The sequence below is a fragment of the Rhynchophorus ferrugineus genome, unplaced genomic scaffold, assembly GCF_030347505.1.
Source record: "Rhynchophorus ferrugineus isolate W39M unplaced genomic scaffold, kcgeb_rfMv2 rfM4, whole genome shotgun sequence".
Taxonomy (NCBI): Eukaryota; Metazoa; Arthropoda; class Insecta; order Coleoptera; family Curculionidae; genus Rhynchophorus; species Rhynchophorus ferrugineus.
In genome coordinates, this window is record NW_027472583.1 from 1,189,581 (window position 1) to 1,208,517 (window position 18,937).

The 18,937-nt window shown below is 35.7% G+C and overlaps 1 protein-coding gene across 1 annotated transcript in view; it reads right to left on the reverse strand.

Moving 5' to 3' along the window:
* Window positions 1–18,937, reverse strand: part of LOC143195458 (disintegrin and metalloproteinase domain-containing protein 10) — a 185,109-nt gene that overhangs the window by 153,314 nt on the left and 12,858 nt on the right. Inside the window, exon 2 of the mRNA XM_076402574.1 lies at window positions 2,184–2,325. Coding sequence (XP_076258689.1) covers window positions 2,184–2,325 — 142 coding nt within the window. The remainder of the gene's footprint in view (window positions 1–2,183; window positions 2,326–18,937) is intronic.

Below are 18,937 nucleotides of genomic sequence, written 5' to 3' on the forward strand. Positions count from 1 at the left end.
CAGATTTACTTTTTCTTTCGATTAGAAATGTTTATATATTTTTTACAATTTTCAGGTAATTTTAAGACATTTGTTGTTATCACGTTATTTTTGTAACATTTACGGTAAATGTTATAAACAAATGCAAAAACATAATAGTTTTCCTAGAATGTGAAGGTTGGAATAAAATTGATTATTTTCTAAAAGATTCTGCTCTAGCGCAGAAACAGTTTTTAAAAGAACACAATGAAAAACTTCAGGAAACCTTTCATGACCTCCTTTTTTTTTTAGTTTATTCTCTGTATTTCAGACCGACCAGAAAATGTAAATTGAAAGGTTTGAAAACTGAAAATTATAAAATATGTTTCTCCACAGATATTTTTGAAACAGACGAATCAGTGCCTTCAAGGTCATGCTGATAAGAATCAGAAAGTGTAACACCAAAAAGACTAAGAACTAAGTATATGGTAGAATTGCAAGATATATTTTTATGATTCTGCAATTATGATATATAATCTAAATGTTATATAATGCTACCAGAAAGAAAAGGACTGAAAACATTTTGCATGGCTACAAATAAAATGGATGGCGTGCAATTAAGTTCCCATACAGATATATAAAAAAAAACAAAAGGAGGTTTCGTAATCAAAATATAATTAATTCAAATTCAAATAATTTTATACTTATTTTTTATAATATTTAAGGCAATAACAATGCACAATTAGAAAATAAGTGATCAATTGTCATATTAGATATTGTTTTTCAAATATTTGAAAATGTTTTATAAAAATATTAACGAGTATCTTATAAAATGTTGTACTAAATTCCATTTCTATATCTCCCTATAATGTATATATGATCTGTAATCTATGATCAAGAAATCATGTGAGAGATAAATGTAGAATTGTGTGTGATATGGAAATTATTTAAGTTATTCAGTATTATGTCATTTTAATATAACATCTTTTATAAGAACCTATCAATTTATTCATTTTTTACAAATCATTGAAGTGAGATGTAACTACATTATCATAATAGAAAATATTGAACTGAAAATTCTTTGGAAAGAAAATGTAAAGGCTATACAGATCTTCAACAAAAGATTCTAAGAGCTGATTAGGATTTGTAACGTAATCTTACTGTTTTTGGATGTGCTAAATCCGAAAATGACATCCTTTTTGCTTTTTTTCACAAACCATCAACAAAAAATATATTTTATATAATATACGTTCACTAGCACGTACACTAAAACCTATTCATATTCCCAGTGAGACTCCCGTTTGTATATTTCCGCTTGTTGGAAGAATATCAAGGGTATCAAGTAATATCAAGTAAGCTGATATCAATTCCTGGCGTCCTGAAATGTTTTTGTCGCAGGCCTGGACTATTTAATTCTTGAAAAACTAGTTGGTAACTGGGAGTGTAACATACGAGCCTTGAAGACAATCAAAATAAAGGAAGTCCAAAAATTGCAATGTGTATTTTCAGGGATAATTACAATTATGACTATTAAATTTAAAAAGTTATAATAAATAAAAACACTATTAATAGTGCTTTGAACTCTTTCCAACGCACTATAACATTATAATTTGTGTCAAAATGTATCCATAATGGGACAACAATAATATCTTATAAGAATTGCAAATTGATACCATATACTGACTGAAATATAAATTGATAAATATAACTGCTATTAAAAGATAATTTCGTTTAAAAAAGCAATTAAGTCCTTTAAACCATTCAATAAGTATTGTATTTCAACTATTGGCTTTCAAATAGGAGATCTTATGTGGGCCACCTAATTCAGCTCATAAGTCAGTGTAAAAAATCACCTTAATATCGAGTTTATGAACTGTAAAAAAAATTATCTGTCCATTACCACCAAACCAGTAAGAGATTGAACTTGAAATGAACTAATGAGATATAAGAAATCCTAATTGAAAACAAGTATCAACTAGATTTAGATCCCTCTAAAAAACTAACTATTCCCCAATTTCATAAATTCCTGGTGTGGAAAACATCACATCGTCATTACAAAATGTCACATCGACTAAAGAACGAATCTCCAAAATCAGTATATTAAAGTAAAGGAATTAACCTAGTATAATTTACTCATCGATTTCTATTACATTTATTATTTCATTTCATATTGCCTGATTAACTGAATACAGCAGACATATCATTACAATAACCATAATACGTACCTATCAAGTCCTTTCACCTGTAATGTAATTGGACTTGAAGACCCACCCAATGACCTCTTGGCCCTCTTATGTTGGTTACCCAACGAGGTAGTATCGTATGTGGCGACGTCATAGTGCTTGATCCAGGAATTAAGATCGAAATCTGAAAAAAGAAGAATGTCTTAAAATCCATATTTTCGTAGGATATCAGGTAATAGAAATAATGATTTCGAATATTAATCAACTCCCAGTGATGATACTATGTAATATTAGAAAATACAGAAAGAAATATTGATGAGGCATATCGAATTTTACATCGTGGAATAACGGTCTACAAAATACCCAGAAATATAATCCCAGATGTTGAACACGGGCGGGGTGCCAGCAGCGCCAACTAGAACCCGACAACGAATAGCTGGCGGCAACCCCGAGACGTTTATCTGGGATGTTATTGAAGGTTATTTCCATTCATTCAGTGCTGAACCCTCGTTTGGTTTAGACGTCCCACCATCGACTGCCCAAGCCTCGTTCCAGGTAACACCGCTGCCATCCGTTTTATCATTTGTATTTTTCACATTTTTATATTGCCAATAAATAACGGTCACATAATGTAAACACCACTGTTTCATTTCGTTTTACCTCCATTCACCAAGCCACATCACTTACCCTAAATATTTATTGGTTAATGATTAAAATTAATTTTGGTATTCTTCATGGTGAATCAACACTAACCAGTGATCAGTGCGCCGTTCTGATAGATGCCCTTTCGCTACTTTTCTGGTAAAACCATCATTCAGTTATTCAAAACTTCTGAGGTTTTTTGGCTGAAAAAACTGAACCAATTGACGTTCAAGCCTCTTTTTCAACTGCTTTCAAGCAAATGATAGTCGAGCAGGATAAGATCTGCATTGAACAGTGTGTATCAAAACTTCCCAGTCAATATCTCCCAGCTTGTACAGAATCACTAAAGATGAAACGTCGTTTTTATTAATCAATTCTAATCATCTTCTTGAATCAATATAAATTATAATATATAATTATTTTATAAGCCAGGCACCGTTGGCAAAGTAGACAAACTAACTGTAATGTAGTTATAATTTATTAATAATGAGAAGCAATCGCAATGCACGTTCATCATAGTCGGAGATACGAGAGAGAAATTAGTGCACAACAATAAGAGTGTTGCTTATTTATTTATCATAGCGAAGCCAGCTAATTTAGCGGCAGATTCTCACGTATCTTCATCCTTTGATCTCATTGCACGCCTATTATTGTTATTATTAGGGAAAAAACTGGTACTTCATACTCCATACAAGCATGTTTATCATTGCTATCAATTATTGCTGTTATCCGTTTTATGCCATGATTGTCCGTCATTGTTATTTAGTATTATGGACTAATATTGTTGATAATGATCATGGTTATTCCGTCATTATTATTGACTATTATTGTCATTGCATGTTATCGATATTGTCAACACCGTTTCACCTTTGTCTTACAACAAAAAAAAATTGGTTGCCCAGATACGTCTTCATTTCATTTTAGCATTTGTCGCCCGACCACCTCGACATCAAGATTTCGCACGCTTAGAATTTGCTTTATTTTTTTTCCACTTATTGTCCTGTTAAATCATTTTTTGCATGACCAAATAATTTCCCTGGTCCAACAATTTAATGTCTGTCTTTATTATATCATAATATATTAATCTCTGAACATAAAAACAGTGGAAGTGCGCATTTGACTCAAATAGTAATAACTATTTTCAATTGCTAGTTTTTTTCAATCGACTAGTTCGACAGTTTTGCGACTATCGACTGTTTCTGTTTTCAGTCGATAGTACCCAATGCTAATTATTTCTGACAAATCATGGAGGGTTTAAGATTCTTAAATTTGAAACCGTTCGACAGTAGTATTAGATCATTAGATCCATAGAAGAGTACAGACTGAATGAACATATACTAAAATAAGCATTTGATGGAGACAACGGCAGATCAGAGGAGATCTGCAGAATAGGTTTTCTATCCTCGAATTTAATATAAGTTAAAACTGTATGCGCAACTGTATAGTAAACTACTCTATGCTCTCTGTTACGCTGTTCCCCATATAACCCTATAAATAAATACGAATTACGATCATATACTATAAACAATACAATAGAAATTACCATAAAAATGTATTATATAAAAAAATATTTTAAAAAAAGTAAACGCCACAAAAAAAACAATGGAAACGCCGATGAAACAAAGGAACAATGACCCGGAATAATCGGCGAATAATATATGGATTGGAAAATTCATGCATATTAGGCACAACAATGGAAAAACATCCTTTCGTGGGCCATTTTTCGAAGAATCACGCGGACCGCCGTTTATTCGAACGGACGTCGAAGGTAATCCGACGGGTCGTCATTCGGTCCGTTCGCGGCCCACTTGATTTACGTGCAGATCCGAACGCGACCGGCGTGCAACGACACACTCGGTCGCGTGTTTATTACCGTAGTGGTCGCGAGAGGGCGACTTCATCTAAGCCCGTTTGATTTATGGTGGCGCGTTACCCGGAACGAAATATTCAGCGGAAGCAAGGTGATTTTTAATTTATCTCTTTTCTATATATATACGAGGGAAAAATGCTAACTTTTCCACAAGTTTGCAGTAACAAATATTGTTACTGTAATATGTAAACAGTACTAGCACTACTAACAATACCACCAATCCGTTTTATTCTCAACCATTTTCCATGTCTACTCTATTCGTCACAGAATGAAAAACAAACTATCACTCATAAAATGAAGAAATAATTTGTTGTTTTAAAGTAGTCTTTGGGCCTCACCAAAGCACGTTTGAAGCACGTGGAACAAGATCAAGAATTTAATCTGCGCACAAACCTCAGCCAGTGTCCACCACAACAGAACTGCTAAAACAAACATGACAAAAATTATCAGTGTTCAATATAAAGCATTATAACGTTGGGAATTTACAACTCCCCTTATAGGAAGTATAAAATCCTGACTGATATCTTAATGAAATAGTAACAATAGTTATCAGATAAGATCATCATCATAATATAGAAAACACATGAGAAGAATTTAACTATTACACTTAAACTATTACCTTCAAAAAAGTTGAATAATAATGAAAAATATGAATAAAATCATAAAGCTTAAGAACTTTGATAATATAGTTATGTTACACAAGATTCCAAAATTAGTTTCAATTCTACAACACTATATACACATAGACCAATATATTTTTATTATTTAATTATTAGATTGTTACTAGTCGTTTCCGATTAACCTATAATTTGTCTTTAAGATAACTTAAATTAAGGTATATAACTAGGAGGACCCATCGGCCCTATCTCAGTCTCTGGTGAAATAATGTTTATACATGTCACTGCTGTATTTTTATTATATGCACCTTACTACACAACACTAGACAATATCAAATGGTTTGATTCTTTTGAGTCTGTGTCCTGTTCTGGTGGTATCCAAAAGCTGCAATACTTCAATATTCTCATGAGAATGGAGTCTTTCCTCATGCCCCCTTGCAGTTCTCCTAATTTCTTGGCTGACTGTGCGTATCTTAAGATCTCGATGTAGGTTCTCAGTCCTGTGGTATTTGGATGCGCCCACAATACTTCTCAGGACTTATGTACTGATAATTGTGATTTTCTTCTAATTAGTCAATACATTTTCCTATATTTCAATTCCAATTCCATTTTCCTATATTCTTTTCTTTTCTTCTTTATATGTTCGTTCCAGAGAAGTTTTGCATCAAGATTCATACCGGATATTTAGCGTTGCTGCTATATGGAATGATAGTATTATTTAATGTTATTGGTGCTTGCACGGTCTGATTGTAGGTGAACTTCACACGCACAGATTTACTTTCGTTAATTTTTATTTTCCAAGCTTGTGTCCAACTATTTATATTGTCACTTGCCTGTTGTAATTTTCGTGTGGCTTATTCACTATTGCTATAATCGCAGTATCATCAGCAAATGTAGCCATCGTAATATTCTCCATTTGTGGTATATCACAAATGTAGAGTAGATAAAACATCGGCCCCAGTACACTTCTTTGTGGTAAATCTGCTTTAGCTTCTTTTATTGTAGAGTAAGCTTGTTCTTGTTTAATTCAAAATATTCTGGCTGTAATGTATGATTTTAGTAGTTCGGTGTGTTGTTTTGGTAACATTTTATGGAGTTTATGAACAAGGCCTTCATGTCGAACCTTATCGAAGGCTTCTGCTACATCTAAGAATATGGCTGAGCATCATTTTTTACTTTCTTGTTTTCTGAATCCTGTTCCAACATTATTTGCGCATATAATAGTTCCCATAAATAGAATTAATTACAAATAATAGTTTTTTTCAATACTTCAGTCAAAACTCAAGTCGTACGTGTAGAAAACCTTCAGACCATCTAAATCGAGAAGGCCTGAAGGTCAATAATAATCACTAAAGAATGCAATATTTCGATCTTGATTCCAAACAAGCGTCACCTTGAAAACATTGTTACGTTAAGTTCGGTTCTTAGTCGTCAAAATGAGAAATTTACAAATTATAATTGGTATAAAAGGTTTCTATGAGAATATAACCTGGGGAATTCGACCTAGAGAATTGAATCACTTCTTAATCCGGATATAGAAATGATGAGAAGACCTTTTCATAGTTTATTATGTTTTCATAACTTTAAACCTTCATTTAAAAAAGTTTCTGCAGTCAAAATATTGTCTATTCTTATTATTTTCCCCAGTATTCAGGCAGGTATACGAATACTGCGTTGAAAAGATTCCCTTTTTAAGGGTCATCAACATCCCAATTACTGACTTCTTCGTAAAAATGAAATGTGCAGTCACACGTATGTAATCACACATAATATCACGAAATAAATAAAAATTACATATATTTGATGGTCTGAAGTTCTTGTAGTTTTGAAAATAATCTTACTCATGATACTATTATTTTAATGTTCAGTGATGTAGTACTTGCAATTTAAATGTATTAATAATTTGTCGATTATTAAAACTTTACTTACTTAAAAAAAGGTTAGTGAGTGTTAGTTCTTGAGATAGTTCGCGTGTATTTTAATATACAGACGTTTTTTTCGACGGCTGCTGTCATTTCGCGACTATACAATAATACAGTGTTGATCTAAAAGGGATGGGAACAGGCCTAAAGTGTATATATGAAGTAATAAATTAATAAATAAATAAAATTAATTACATAAATAGGGGTGTTAAAAGTACAAATAATGTATAAGCAGTTTAAAAATAAACACAAATACAGGACTACAAACACAACCATAACGAAGTAGATATTCCATCCAGGCAGTACACATCACACATTATTTGGTCAGTAACACTAAACTGAGCATAGGCTAGATTCTATGGAGAAAATCATTTCTTGTAGAAACCCGTAGAATTTCTCTGTATTTTTTCCTTTTAAGGCACTTCTAAAACATTCTTTTATAGACCATACTTAGTTATAATCTGGATGAGCCATGGAGAGCCGTTCAATATGCGGTAGATGGAAATAAGGGCACGGTGAGAAAACTCAGTAAGAAGGCGGGTTCGAAGTCATCAAGTGAGCGTGCGAGAACTGGCAGTGACCCAATCTCAATCGATTCAAAGATGGTTCACGACATGGTGACGAAGGGAAGGAACGCGAAGAGAGGAGAAAAAAGCAGCTTTAACCTCAAAGAGCCTATCGTGGTTGGCCTCCTGGGCTCAACGATGTTGTACCTCGTTATTTGTGAAACAAGAAACGAATGGGATATGGTCCGTATGGACACAAACATGCGTGATGGGGAGGACATATGAGGCTGCCGATTTAGCCGCACTATCCGCGCGCTCTATTTGCGGTATACCAACGTGAAAAGGGGTCTAGAGTAAACTTGTCCTGATCTCATTCAGATAGAGGGTACGGATAATTGATAGTGAGTCGGTGACCAGTGGATGGTTGAAATTATGTTCCAGGAAACAACCGAGAGCATTTCGGGAGTCGGTCAGGATTAGCCATTCTTTAGCCCGGTGGTCTACCACAAATACACTGCCATGTCCGCTGTGAGATTTGGAGCCATCGGTATATATGTGCTTCGACATTTGTTAATAGGTTAATTGAAAAGTCCCCGGCCTAACAAATATATGGCGTTACTAGAATTAAATCCATATATTATTTAGCCCTAATCCTCAAAAGATGCGTATATAAATTTGACAACTGTCGGATCATTAGTTTGTGAATTATAGCATTTTGACTGAAACAACTTTTGTTATTGTGAAAAAAATTGATAAAAAGGAATTTCGCGTGTTGATAAAATATTCCTTTTTGAAGGGAAAAAATAGAGTTGAAGTAAAAACTTGGCTTGATGCCTAGTTTCCGGACACTACCCCACGAAAATCAACAATCAAGGATTGGTATGCTAAGTTTAGCACCGAAGACAGTGAACCTAAAAGCAGTGGAAACCTAAAAGAGGTTGTTATCGAAGAAAACATTTAAAAAATCCACAAAATGATTTTGAATGACCGTAAATTGAAATTGAATGAAATTGCAGACACTTTAAAGATATCAACTGAACGGGTACATCATATAATTCACGAATGTTTGTGTATGAGAATACTCTATGCAAAGTGGGTGCCGTGCGAGCTCGCATTTGATCGAAAACAACCACGAGTTGATGATTCGGAGCAGTGTTTGAAGTGATTAAGCGTAATAAACCCAAGTGTTTACGTCGATATGTGACAATGGATGAAACGTGGCTCCATCATTTCACTCCGAAGTCCAATCGACAGTCATCCTCGTGGACTTCACACGATGAACTCGCTCCTAAGCGTGGGAAAACGTAACAGTGGGCTGGCAAAGTTATAGCATCTGTATTTTGGGATGCGCATGGAATAATTTTCATTGACTACCTTGAAAAAAGAAGGACCATCAACAGCCACTATTACATAGCGTTATTTACGGGCCGTTTGAAGGACGAAATCGCCGAAAAACGGGCGCATTTGATGAAAAAGAAAGTGCTGCTTTACCAAGACAATGCACCGTGTCACAAGTCAATGAAAATGATGCCAAAAATCGATGAATTGGGCTTCGAATTGCTTCCTCATACACCGTATTCTCCAGATCTGGCCCACAGCGACTATTTCCTGTTCTCAGATCTCAAAAGAATGCTCACTGGGAAGAAATTTTCGTCGAATGAAACAGAGGCCCATTTTGAAGCAAAGAACAAATCGTACTACAAAAATGGTATCGCAAAGTTGTAGGCTCGCTATAATCAGTGTATCACCCTCGAAGGGAATTATGTTGAATAAAAAATGTGTTTTACTATGCTTATATTTAATATATTGTTAAAACAAGTTTTAGTAAGTAATATTACATCATTTTTAATCACTATTTAATAAGAAGTTCCTAACGCTTGTAACGGAAGTTCAAAATGTCCTCAGCAAAAGACAAATTGCAACAGCATTTGGAAGCAAAATTAAAACCTTTAAAGTACATATTGCACGGTCGCTCTGTACTCGCCCATTAAAAATTCGTAAAATATTCTCGAATTACAATTGCAAATTTATCGTTTCTGGCGACCAGCAGAACGTTGAACGTGAAGGGTACGGACTCGACGACTGGGGAGGAGCGGTGGCGGGATGGCGGGACGACGGGCGAGGTGCGGTAAGCTAACCTATTCCTATTCGCGAGATAAAACAAATTTAGCGTTCCTCGGGGATTTGCAAGTTTAGAATTACAGCGGAAATATCGGGATTTAGGTCCGCGATCCGGCGAAAACTTTCTCGCCGTCTTGTGCATGCGTTCTCTCGTCCTCTTTTTTTTTTCTTCGTCGTCCCCACGTTATTCCACCGACTTTTTCGCCGTCCGCGGGCTTTTTACCTTTCCATCCAGCCTCCCCTTAATCCCGCTTTGATATTCCCAATGGGCGTTCCGGGATTTTATAGGTCGGAAACGCGAGAAAGGCCCTGAGAGTTTCGAAAGTATCCATTATACTATCAAAGTGTGTACTATTAACCTGGATATTGCGGATACTGATGTACGACCAGGTAGAGGAACGGGCGACAGGAATTGAGCGAATGTTACCTTCCTTTTCCGGAAACCGAGTTGCAGGTTTAAAGATTAACAGAACAGGAAAACCACCCTCCTGTAAGAGCGAGTTCCTTTTGTTTACAATCTTCTCTTAAAACGCAACAAACGTGCGTGACAAAATTCTATAGTTTGGTATTTTGTTTTTAAGTTCTGTTAATGTTTAGTGAAAAGGTGAAAAGTTTAGGGAAAAAAGTAATAATGTGAAATAAATAAATTATGATTGTCACTTCTTCTCTATGGGATCTGCGGCTTTTGCGGGACTAGTGGCTATTACTGGAGAATCATAAACCGTAAACTTCGGCAGTTTCCGATTGATTTTGCGACGTTTGACCCAAACCCCAGCCTTTCTTCTCAACCATTTTGTGTCTCCAAAGTCTCTACAGACTATGATCGGCAAACTTCAAACCAAAAAATCTCCTGGTTTCGATGGAATGTCGATTACCCAGTTAAAAAAGCTCCCGCATAAGCAGCTCGCAGAACTGGCAAAAATCATTAACTCCATCATGAGGCTGCAACACTTCCCGGCGTCTTGGAAACACAGACATATAGCGGTTATACCCAAGAAAGGAGCAAAATCATCTCCATCTGATTACAGGCCTATCAGCCTTCTCAGCGCCATTTCGAAGCTTGCCGGGAGGGCAATACTCTACGCTCTCAACTCTTTCACAAAGGAAAACCAGATGAACAATTCGGCTTTCGCGCTCACCACTCATCCGTCCATCAAGCTTCCCGTCTGGCCGCACACATCCATCATGCTCTTGACCAACGTAAAAAGCTTGGAGCAGTTCTTCTGGACCTAACCAAAGCCTTCGACAAGGTCTGACACGACGGATTGTTCGCAAAGTGCGTGCAGTTAGGCCTCCCAGAAAACCTAACCGCTCTCATCAAGTCCTATCTCTCGGATAGATCTTTCCAAGTCAAGATCAGGGCATCACTTTCCAGTCGTAAACAAATCGATGCTAGCGTACCTCAAGGTTCACCGCTGGCCCCAGCCTTATTTAACCTCTTTGTTTCAGATATGCCGAGAAAAGAGCACATTGACGTCGCGTTTTACGCTGACGATACTGCTTTCTTCACGGCCGCTAGGTTCGAAGTTACAATTCATGAACGTTTACAGAAGCAGCTCGATCATGCGGTCAAGTGGTTCAAATTCTGGAGGTTGCAAATCAACCCTCTGAAAACACAGGCCATCATTTTCCACAAGAAGCGTTACGCACTGCGCGTCTCGCAACTTAAGATCGACACCGCAATAATTCCATGGCTGGATAACGTCACATACCTAGATCTTCACTTCGACCGGCGGTTCGGTTGGCATTCCCAAATCCAGAAAGCAATCCAAAAGGATCCATCTTCTCTGATCTGCCCTTCTAGCAGACTTCCCATCTCCATCAAATGCTTATTTTACAAGATGTTAATACGGTCCGTACTCCTCTACGGATCTAATGTCTACTTCAAATTTGTTACACCCAACCAAGTCAAACGGCTTCAAGTTTTCCAAAATAAGCTCCTCAGGAGAATATTAAACGCTCCATGGTTTGTCAGAAATAATCAAATTCATAGGGAAACTGACACTCCAGAAATCAAGCACTTCATATCTCAATCACTCCACAAACAACAACTCAGCTCAAGTTCTTCTGAAAACGCGCTTGTTCGCGAGCTGGTCGACATGCCGGGGGCTTAGCACCGCGTCACCACCAAGCTCCCCCCCTTTTCCAGGCTGAAACGACCTCATCCGTCGCTACAGTCATAACTTTTGCCCCCATACAACAGTACCCAGTTGTGTGTTAACTCAGGTTCGCGAATCAATAGAATCGCCGGGCCCTCGTCCCCAATAACGGCTGCCCGATCAGCGGGTGCCATATCCCCAAATTTAATGCAGTAGCAGTAGTGATCCACAAGGGTCAACTGTGAGGCGGTTTCGGTTTAGTGTATTGGTAAGCCCAGAGGCAGTCCCACATAACCCGGTCCAACTTGTCACTCCAGGCAAGTCTCCGCGACCAGGTATGCGTCATGCATTCCACCGTCTGGTTTTTAGGCCAGAACAAAAAAAAGGTTTGACCAAAACACTGGTAAGGGTCCTATTTGTATATATATCCTGTATGTCGAGGAAAACACTAAAATTTCAAGCGCACGTACAAAGTTTTCATATATCTTTTATCAAAAATAATCAGATATTTGTGTATAATGTTCTTGCTGAGCTGATGTGACGGAAAATCGGAAGTCGTTCAGTGCAAAAGCCGATCAGTTTGCTTTCTAAACACTAACCATAGCATATAAGACCTCGTAGAAATATTGAAGACAACTGTTTATATGGTGTAATGATTAAAGAGTTTAGCTCCCAAACGGAGGTCGCGGGTTCGATCTCCAGCGGAGACAGTATCTTTTTGTTGTTCTGGTTTAGTTAGAACATTTATCAAATCACCTGGATTAGGTAGCGGACCCCGAGGCCTGAAGAGTTCCTTATTTTCAATCATTGTTTCTTTATTCCTATTTTTTTACTTGACCTACTCATTGTAATCCTTAATAAAATAACTGCATAATTTATTGAGTAAATATTTAACACTAAAAAGAGAAAAATTAAATATTTTTAACAAAAAATTGAACCGACTTCAAAGAATAAACAAAGAACTCACTAAAAATTTTAAAATAATCAAACTTAGATTTTTTACACATTTTTTTAATATGTACATAATAATCGTAGTAATAACTAAATAAAAATAAACTAACACCTTATTTAACCTATCTACTACACGTATTTTATATTCTACTATATACAAACAATTTAGCTTAATACCTACCTAAACCTATTTATCCATTTACAATATTATTTTTACTACTACCAACTGATCAGTTTGATGTCGATGCCAAGCCCAAACAATAGAAAAATAATATAATTTTGTGACATATACAAAAAACTAAATTACTAACAAAAAAATTTAAATTAATATAACTCTCTGGGTAACACATAAAAATAGAACAAAATGACTTTTTCCCAGCCAGTAACTAAATTAATACGTTTTAAATGTATAATCTAGTAGGAATCAAAAACATAAACTATTAAACAAACTGTTCAAACAACGAGTCAGTCAGTAACTGTTATACAAATTCTATAACAATACAAATTCCTGGTATATATTCTATATAACAATACAAATTCCTGGTAGTAACCATGATTTAGATGTCGAACAGAATATCGATGTCACTATTTTCGAATTTTAGTCAGAACAATATAACGCTTTATAATTATTTCATGAGAATGGCGCTAAAATTACGTGTAAATTAAAACAGTTTGTTTTAAATGTTGTTGTTAAACTAAAAGACTTAGACAAAACAAGTCGATGCCCATTCTGTACTCTCTTAAGTTCTGTAAAACCTAATTTATTAAATATGTTAATAAATTATTTTATTACTACTTTTTTGTACTTTGTACCTGTTTTTTCTTTCGCTAAAATTCATAATGGCTAGTTAAAATGTTTTTATTCAAGCTATTTGCTTTATACATTTTGCCCAACTCTCAGGAAATTTATGGATACTATTCCAAAAAAATAGTTTCTCATTTGAGCGAAATCATTCGTCAAGACATTTATATCAAGCTGCCCTATAAATGCGTGCACCATCGATACGAAAACATAGTGGTCAGATCAACCCAGGTTTGGATAGTATGGAGGGTGTGACTGAGAAGTGATTTGAACACTTCTTTGATAATTTATGATGCTACAAAATCACCTTATCATGTCTTTCCGCGTATTGTAAACATTTCTCGATCAATTTACTGTTTTTAATAGTTTATAATATACGACAACAACCTAGTGCCATCACACGGAGCTAATCTTCCGACTAGCTTCGTCAGGTGATAACCATGATATTTTTGGCTTGGGATTTTGCAAATAAATTAATATTTCATTGCCGGTGATTATTCGATACAGAAACTACCTCCGTTCATACCTTTGAGGCAGCATTTGACTGTCGATTTTTCGATTACTCAATTGCCCGTCCTTTAATTCACATGGCAATCATATTCCAAGCTGTTGGGTCTTTCCCATCGCCTGCACACTACTTTTTTCAACTTTTTCTGCCATTTTTCTGTGTTTGTGTTTAATCTTCATCTAATATCTCCTGCAATTCCGAACCTTCAAACTTTTCGGCTTATCAGGAGGTTATTTGTCTTGAACGTTGAACTCACCCCATTTGATTTGTCGAAACTACGTTTCACATATTCTTATGGTCAGAGAATGTTCACCCTAAGTTTGTACCAGCAAACTATGACTTTCAGCGGCTTTTTTATTTTGATGAAATAAGAAAACTAATGCATGCCGCAAATACACGTTATCAGACACTAAAATCAACATTTTAGGAAAATTATAAATCTATAACATTGTTATTTTGATCGAACTTATATAGTTTTGAGATTAATGTCAGCAGAATAAAATCATATATGTATCAAATTCGACATTTCATCCTCATAGCTAGTGAAATATGTTGCAGAAACCGTAAAGTAATTACCGAAACACCTGATGTACAATTCCATTCAAGTAACGGTCAAACAAACCCCTTCAATCGCTTGAATATTATTGACTATACTCCGTAATAACCGATTAAAAAAAATGACCAGCATTCAAGTTTGGCAATAAATCGAGATCTCCAAGCGAAGGCAAATAGTTTGTCGTTACAAATTAATTCCGACTAATGACTAACAAGGCAACGCTGATTTATGCGCGACACTTAATAATAGGCTCCATTAAAACACTTACAGGATCCCCCCTCAGTTTAACCCCTTAAGAAAATCTCGTATCGATTATGGCGGTCTGTCATTGTGTAATAGAACTTCGAGGAATCTGACGAACAGCCCTGGGAATAAATTAATTCATATCGCATCGCACTTTTGAGGATTTTAGTAATATTAATTATAATATTTGTCAGCGCTTGACGTATCTCTGTGACTGTTTCAGGGTTTTATTTATTATTAAGTTATTAATAATTACTAGTTATAATAATACATTAGGGTCCAACATTCAAGTTTCCAAAACGTCATGTGAATGGACTAAAGCCTAATCCTGTGTTAAGATTTCTTAAAAATTTACAAAATCTCCATTAAAAAAAGCGTTTATTACAACAAATTATTATTACATTATATTATTACATTATGTATTATTACAACAATACATATTAATGACACAATAGTTGCACATAGCCTTGAAGATATATGAGAAAATAATAGAACATCGACTAAAATAAGTAGACGTAATTAATCGCTAACTGAATGGTAGAACGGATTGCGAAAGGGAAGTATATAAGAACATATATTTAGTATAATATAAATAGAGAAGAAACAGATATAACAGGTCAATTGAAAAGGCCCCGGCCTGACACATATATAGCGTTACTACAATTAAATCCATATGTTTTTTAGTTAATCTTAACCCTCAAAAGACGCGTAAATAAATTTGACAGCTGTCGGATCATTAGTTTCTGAATTATAGCATTTTGAGTCAAGCAACTTTTGTTATTGTGGAAAAAAATGGATAAAAAGGAATTTCGCATGTTGATAAAATACTGCTTTTTGAAGGGAAAAAATACAGTTGAAGCAAAATCTTGGTGTGATGTCGAGTTTCCAGATACTGTCTCAGGAAAATCAACGATCAAGGATTGGTATACCAAGTTTAGACGTGGTGAAATAAGCACCGATGATGGTGAACGCTTTAGACGCCCAAAAGAGGTTGTTACCGACAAAAACGTTAGAAAAATCTACAAAATGATTTTCAATCGTAAATTGAAATTGGATAAAATAGCAGACACTCTAAAGATATTAACTGAACATGTACATCATATCATTCACGAATATTTGGGTATGAGAAAGCGCCATGCAAAGTGGGTGCCCCGCGAGCTCACTTTTGACCAAAAACAACGACGAGTTGATGCTTCGGAGCAGTGTTTGAAGATGATCAGGCGTAATAAATCCATTGCGTTGGAGTTTTTGCGTCGATATGTGACAATGGATGAAACATGGCTCCATAATTTCACTCCGAAGTCCAATCGACAGTCATCCGAGTGGACTGCACACGACCCGCTCCAAAGCGTGGGAAAACGCAACAATCGGCTGACAAGTTTATGGTGTCTGTCTTTGGGATGCGCATGGAATAATTTTCATTGACTACCTTGAAAAAGGAAAGACCATCAACAGCGACTATTACATAGCGTTATTGGACCGTTTGAAGGACAAAATCGCCGAAAAACGGCCGCATTTGAAGAAAAAGAAATCGTTGCTTCACCAAGACAATGCACCGTGTCAAAATCTACGAATTGGGCTTCGAATTGCTCCCTCATCCACCGTGTTCTCCAGATCTGGCCCCCAGCGACTATTTTCTGTTCTCAGATCTCAAAAGAATACTCGCTGGGAAGAAATTTTCGTCGAATTAAGAGGTGATCACCGAAACTGAGGCCTAATTTGAAGCAAAAGACAAATCGTACTACAAAAATGGCATCGAAAAGTTGGAGGGCCGCCATAATCAGTGTATCACCCTTGAAGGGAATTATGTTTAAGACACTTAAGAGACTAAGTTTAAGAGACTTTTCAATTGACCTGTTATAATATCACTAGGATGTAATTAAACCAAAAAAATCGAATTCAATGCAGTTACTGTATCAAGAAAAAAAATCGCTTTGATTCCTTTTTTCTTCGTCGCAAATTGTCCTCTGATTTGTCGACCTTAATCGTTCGGAACCGAGAATAACGAATTCGAATGAATTTAAAACGCAGCCCAAGTGCAAGGAAAATGCAGATTCCGCGGCCCGTCTATTCTAGCCCACTAAAAATTCGTAAAATATTCTCTGATTACAATTGCAAATATGCCGCGCTCCTACTTAACGACGTGAAAAGATGCAGATCATGGTGCAGACTCTGAACCAACCATAACCAACAATTATGGATAATACGAGTACGTTCCTTTTATGCGCAATTATTCAAAACTTGCAAAAATAAACTCTATGAAAATATACGGTTTTGTTCTTAAATTTATTTAAACGTATTTAACATTATCGCAGAAACTCAACCTCTTTCGAGCAATTATTTAATATGATTAATAATAACAGGTCAATTGAAAAGTCCCTGGCCCGACACATAGATCCTCAAAAGATGAGTGTATAAATTAGATAGGGATCGGATCTGTAGTTTATGAATTATAGCATTTTGAATGAAGCAACTTTTGTTATTGTGAAAAATTGTGGTATACTAACTTTGTGGACGCCCAAAAGAGGTTGTTACCGACGAAAACATTTTAAAAAATCTACAAAATGATTTTGTATTACCGTAAATTAAAATTGAATAAAATAGCAGACAGTCTAAATATATCAACTGAACGTGTACATCATATTATTCACGAATATTTGGGTATGAGAAGACTAGCTGACGATTCGAAGCAGTGTTTGAAGATTATCAAGCGTAATAAACCTGAGTTTTTGCATCGATATGTGACAATGGATGAAACGTGGCTTCATCATTTCACTCCGAAGTCCAATCAACTGTCATCCGAGTGGACTGCACATGATGAACCCGCTCCAAAGCGTGGAAAAACGCAACAGTCGGCTGGCTAAGATTATGGCGTATTTTTAGATGCGCTTGGAATAATTTTCATTGATTACCTTGAAAAAGGAAGCACCATCAATAACACAAAAGAAAGTGCTGCTTCGCCAAGGCAATACACTGTATCACAAGTCAGTGAAAGCGATGGCAAAAATCCATAAATTGGGCTTCCAATTGCTTCCTCACCCACCTTATTCTCCAGATCTGGTACCCAGCGACTATTTCCTGTTCTCAGATCTCAAAAGAATGCTCGCTGAGATAAATCGCATTACAAAAATGGCATCGAAACGTTGGAACTTTACTATAATCAGTGTATCACCCCTGAAGGGAATTATGTTGAACAAAAAAAAGTGATTTTGCCAAAAAAAATGTGTTTTACTATGGTAGGTCGGGGACTTTTCAATTGATCTGTTAGATTGGAAAAATTAGGGTTTTTAACACTTTTAAATTCATTCGAATAAATTTCAAACACTATTTAATGACATATAGTATTCGTATTCAAAGTTATTTTGGATATACGTCATCTAAATTTGTAACGTCAAAACGTCGCAATTTTGCCGCATCAACTCTGAGTTTTAGTTCAGTTTGGCTTTGACATACAACAAAATTCTAATCTAAATAAAATAATTGAACAAAAATGTTATAAAGTATAATTTCTTTTAACATTATAGTACATCTAAAAACTACAGTTAATTATATAGCCACGATAGTTTATAGGTGAGAGTTATAACCTCTTATCACTTTTGCTTTCAAGAATGTTGCTTACGTCTGACAACCGAACGAACTTTGACAGGGTCTCTTTTTAACTAGAATAAAATGAGAAGGAAAACAGTGTCTGATTCTAAAAAGAATTTACAAATTGCAGCAGATAAAACATTAAACATCTTGACAAACCTTTGAATTCAGCCCTTTTGCCCTTTTGATCGATAACTCTATCTCCATTTTCCGCAATAATTCTTATTAATCGGCATTGCTGGTTGTTCTTACAACAATACGTGGATACATTTATTCAATTGACATCGATAGACAATTTCGCTGAGCCCATCATATCATCTATGACACCACACCATCTTATGTATAGCAAAACACTATGGCCATGAATATCC